The sequence below is a fragment of the Sinohyriopsis cumingii genome, unplaced genomic scaffold (genome assembly GCF_028554795.1).
Source record: "Sinohyriopsis cumingii isolate HCF-2022 unplaced genomic scaffold, ASM2855479v2 utg000622l, whole genome shotgun sequence".
Classification (NCBI taxonomy): domain Eukaryota; kingdom Metazoa; phylum Mollusca; class Bivalvia; order Unionida; family Unionidae; genus Sinohyriopsis; species Sinohyriopsis cumingii.
The window spans coordinates 681,431-686,669 of NW_028315918.1; the positions used below are offsets into that span (position 1 = coordinate 681,431).

The window sequence follows — 5,239 nt, forward strand, 5'->3', positions numbered from 1 at the left end:
TAATTATGTCTTTTGAATAAAAAAGGAGGTGGAATAAAAGAAAAGTTAAAAGGCACAAAAATCAGACTAACTTAAAATCTAGTGGTCTCGGTCATATGTCGGGTGAACTCACATCATTTGATCAATCGAACACTGTAATAAACGTTATTGTGTATGAAACAGAAACTACCTTAAATTAACCGACTCTTTCATAACTGTGATCAAAGATAACAAGGCAGCAAAGCGAAAAGAATACATCGTAAAATAAAGAACTTGATTTCACAGACATGGACCATTGTGGGCAAGCGAGTTTCAGAGAATTCTTGCACTGGCATTTAGATATATCCTCAGGGATGATAAGAAATTTCATTATTACTTCCAATGAAATCATGACATTAACAATGTACTAATTGAAAATAAAAAAGTTGAGTTTCGACGTAGATGTGTTAAGAAATAAATGTCGCGTGTTTTTTAAAAGAAAAAAAAGGAATTTTGTTTGGTGGTGTATCAACCATTAGTCTAGTGCACTACCGATTTGGCAAGATACTATTAAACACCACTACGGGAACCAGACTCATCAAGAAAACAAAAAACAGTGACATAATACACAGATTTTTCGCATACACGTGACGGTTGTTCAAACCAGGTGGAACAATCTTTCATATCTTGGATATTTTGAGAAAAAAAAGTTATTTAAACAGAATAACGAACAACTTCATTAGAAAAAGTGCATTATTAAAAATTATTATCGATGTGATTGTAAAATGTGGATTCAGTCATTAAACAGCCCGGTTCCCTAACGCCGCCTCCCCCCTAAGGTTTTCTCAATGTCAAAGTGATTTTTTTCATTTTTTGGAGGTCACTCAGTAATTCACGCCTCGCTTATAGTGTGGTCTATGTTTGTGGACCCTGTTGTGCGCAAGTTATCAAGGGAGATGTGTATATGGGACATATATCTCATACATATGCAGGAATGAAAATAAGAATGGCCTTTGTTAACAGGTGACACCTGAATAATGGTGACCAGTAGGACAGAATTGACTGTACATACTAATATACTACCATAAGTGATTTTGTTTAATCATGCTGTCATTTAAGTTCAAGTCAAAAATGTCGAAAATGGTTTTAAAATTAATGTAATAAACTGAAAATCTAATAAGGTTTTATGCATGCAAATCTGTCTATTTTAGTTGGTTTGTCTACCACAAGTAGTCTTTTCTTTAATTTTGCTAACATGGTTTTCATTTTTTGGTAAAATTCATAAAGTTAAAAAATGTGCAAAAAAGTTCTGTAACAACCTAAAAACATATGCATACAAACATGCCTGCCGAATTTTACTTGTCCATACATTTATCTAAAATATGAAGTTTAATTCTGCTTTTGATCAGTTTCATGAAAATTTTGAGCTTAGGCAAAGAGACCATTTAGGATTTTTCTAGCCCTGTATATTACCTTGATTGTATAGAAGTCATCTGTGCCTTCCTTCCTGGCAAGGCAAGGAACAATGCTTCTTACTGGAGAGGACCCTATTCGTGGACCTGTAAATGAAAGTAAATATACCATGGTTCAAAATTGGAAACAAGGATATGGACAAATAATTCATGAAAATACATTTAAAAGAAATATCTCCCAAAGTAGTATTAACAGATATGCTGAACCATACATATTGCAATTTAATGATTGGCACATCAATACTGTAATTTAATGATCAGCAGAATGATGTTATTTAATGATCAGCACATCAATATTTTGATTTAATGATCAGCACATCAATAATGTAATTTAATGATGAGCACATCAATATTGTAATTTAATGATCAGCACATCAAAATTTGAATTTAATGATCAGCACAACGATATTGCTGTTTACTGATCAGCACACTGATATTGTAATTTAATGATCAGTACATCAAAACTTTAATGATCAGCACAATGATATTGGTGTTTAATGATCAGCACAACAATATTGTAATTTAATGATGAGCACATTGATATTGTAATTTAATGATCAGTACATCAATATTGTAATTTAATGATCAGTACATCAATATTGTAATTTAATGATCAGCACATCAATGCTTTAAAAGCCATTGACACAAATATAAACATCTATGACACCGCTAACACTGGTGGAAAGTGATACCGGCAATGCAGATATGACAAAAATTTGAAATCTATTTTCTGATATCTAATACCAAGAAGGTATGGTCCTGCCCTCTTTATGTCTGCCAATGCAGACATGACAAAAATTTTAAATCCATTTTCTGATAACTAATACCAAGAAGGTATGGTCCTGCCCTCTTGATGTCACCAAGTACTGGAGGAGTAAGCGGTTGATCAGAAGCTTTCTTTTTGGCAGGAAGTGGAGTCACATGACAAGCACTGCAAGGTAGCCGGGGCCGCTTGGCTGACAGAGGCTGCAGTGATGTAAAGCACTGTGTCCTCTTCATTGAATCAGAGGATGGAATTCATTTTAAACTCATTCAACCTGAAATAAAGGAAAAGGACTACACTACTTTATGTGTATATCATTTGCACTGTTTGTTAGTTATTTTTTTAATATTTTTTTTTAATTTCATTAAAAGTGGGTAATGAAGCATTATATCTAGTGGATGACCCTTGTCTAAAATCAGTGACAGTTTTGGTAAACAACTTTTTGTTCTCAAAGTGAGGATCATTATCTTAAGCAGTCAAGGACATTATTTTAATATATAGTTATATTTAATTATGTAATTTCTGTCACATGCGTTACAGTGACAAACTTTCTATTCCTTAAAGAACAATTAATTTTTTATCAACATCTCGGGCTTTCTTTTGTGTCTAAGTTTGTCATATAACTGATGTTTTCTGAATGTCTGTTATTTGTGCTTTAAGATCTAGCAGAATTAATTGTATTATTGTTGTGTCCAGAAGCTAATTTGGGCTGGAATTTATTTCTTCAAATTAGTTATAGGTGTCACTCTACATTTTCATATTTTGCATAGGGTTAGATTTTCATAGTGAAAGAATTATCAGGTTTTCCTCACTGGTTATACTTGCTATTAAAAAAGACCTTGTATATTTTGAGTACCGTTAAAATAATGTTTAATTCCCTTTATTTTGGTGTATCATTGATGGGTGTAATTTTGATTATAGAGCTTACAGCTTGGCCTTACTTCAGATGTGCATCTATCAAAACACTACTAGCTCTGCTTGGTCATTTTCACTTTTTGGAGTTCAAAGGTAAATTGCAAATGAAAGACCATAACTTTTTTTTTGCTTTTATATATTTTTTTTATTCACTGCACTTTCAGAAGCTGGTAATGTCTACTCTATCCAAAATCCTTTTCCCTATTTTGATAACTGACAGTGTACATTTGACTACTTCAAGCTGATTTTTCAAGCACATGGGGGCAGCCACATTGGGAAGCTTGTGTGTGTAGCTCAGGTACAATTTTCATAAGCACAATATCCAAAGAAATTTCAGCTAAAGTATATAAAAGTTAACACAGATTAGAGGTATGCCAACATACTCTCCAATGTGCAAGTTGCAATGAAACAACTTCACCTTACACCTGTCAATTTCTTAAAAGTAAATAATATCTGTAGAGGCCTTCCCATAAGTCAAAGGAAGTCCCAAACTCCATGCACTCAAGCTACTCACAAAGCAAATACATCAATAAGAGCATGCATTCAGGCCACTCACAAAGCACACTCTCATCAATTAAAGCAAGCAATCAGGCCACTCACAAAGCAAACTCTCATCAATTAAAGCAAGCACTCAGGCCACTCACAAAACAAACTCTCATCAATTAAAGCAAGCAATCAGGCCACTCACAAAGCAAACTCTCATCAATTAAAGCAAGCACTCAGGCCACTCACAAAATTCTCATCAATTAAAGTGAGCACTCGGGCCACTCACAAAGCAAACTCTCATCAATTAAAGTGAGCACTCAGGCCACTCACAAAGCAAACTCTCATCAATTAAAGTGAGCACTATGGCCACTCACAAAGCAAACTCTCATCAGTGAAAGTGAGCACTTCACATTATTTGGATCGTCATCGTTATTTACATGTTCTGAAAAGTACATGTGGCAAAGTCAATGTTAAATTATTTGGACATTTTTGGAGGAGAACAACTTAAAGACATGATTCATTACTGGGTATCTGATTACTCATACCAGCCCATTAATAATAACCCAGGTAATAAAGTGTGCCATATGGTACCCACTGACTGTATACTAGTTTCCTGCCAGTGCCAGTGCTTGTAAATGCAGAATTCACTTTGTTTTTAAATCCAATTTACCTGCAAATAAATGTACTTTTTTCACTGCCAAACTGAGGTCTGACTTTGTAGTAATAAATTAAATTAACTTACAAAGCTTGTCTTTCCATGTGATAACTCTTTGATTGAGCCACAAATGTGGTACAGTGGCAAGTTACAGAGGGTGCTTATTTGATCTTGCCACACAAATGACATATGTGTTCAGTTGCAACCGTGAGTAGATTTCACAAATTGTACGATCAAAGTGTTAGTTATAAAGCTCAAGCTCAGTCTCTAAATAAGCATCTACATATGACAGTGAGGCCAAGGAAAGGGAGTTAGATGATTTTTATGATGACTAGACGACAACAATTTACTAGACGACAATGGAGGGTTTCAGAACTTTATCTGACAATGAAGATGTTTTCTCTGACTTTGTACCAGATGGCATTAGGTAGTGATATTTATAGGATACTGTGAATTAAAAAAAGTATTAACTTAAAATCGGCTTTATATACATTTAATAAAATTTCCCTTTGCGCAAGTACTCGGGTAACTCATCATTAGGATCGACAGGTACCCAGTAATAGTTTTCTAAAATTTTGACAGCTTTATCCAGTACAATCTAGACTGAATGTTGCGTGCTGTGATGTCACAATAAAAGTTATGTATGTTGATAAACAAATTAGTTAGGGCTGTACCAAATATGTGATTATCACTATTCGGACGAATACGAATAATGTGTGTTTTAATCAAATAAATGTTTCATGTGATTTTATTTCAAAAGATACACACTAATGATAAGTTCATTACAGTACAGCAGTGATCAGTCGAGACAAGTGCTTTCTTATATTAATACTCCTCTCAATAAATTTAACATACCGTGCCCCGTATATAAGTCTGCCTTCCTTACAAAAATGACTGCGGGGATATCGCAAAAATATGTCACCTGATATTAAGCTGCACAAGATTAATGAACTTACTGCCTCTGTTTTGCCGGAAGTCTTCAACCGGAAC

At 34.2% G+C, this 5,239-nt stretch overlaps 1 protein-coding gene across 2 annotated transcripts in view; it reads right to left on the reverse strand.

Annotated features, from left to right (window-relative positions):
* The window catches only part of LOC149773642 (serine/threonine-protein kinase 40-like), a 59,721-nt gene extending 54,488 nt beyond the window's left edge, over window positions 1-5,233 (reverse strand). Inside the window, exons 1-3 of one of the 2 annotated variants that reach the window (XM_089946232.1) lie at window positions 5,172-5,233; window positions 2,258-2,467; window positions 1,432-1,517 (exon numbers count right to left, since the gene is read on the reverse strand). In XM_089946232.1, the coding sequence (XP_089802358.1) occupies window positions 1,432-1,517; window positions 2,258-2,429 (258 nt within the window). In that variant the 5' untranslated portion in view covers window positions 2,430-2,467; window positions 5,172-5,233. Of the gene's footprint in view, window positions 1-1,431; window positions 1,518-2,257; window positions 2,468-5,104 lie in introns of both variants that reach the window. The other variant, XM_089946231.1, reaches the window with a different exon arrangement.
* Window positions 5,234-5,239: the final 6 nt, after the last annotated feature.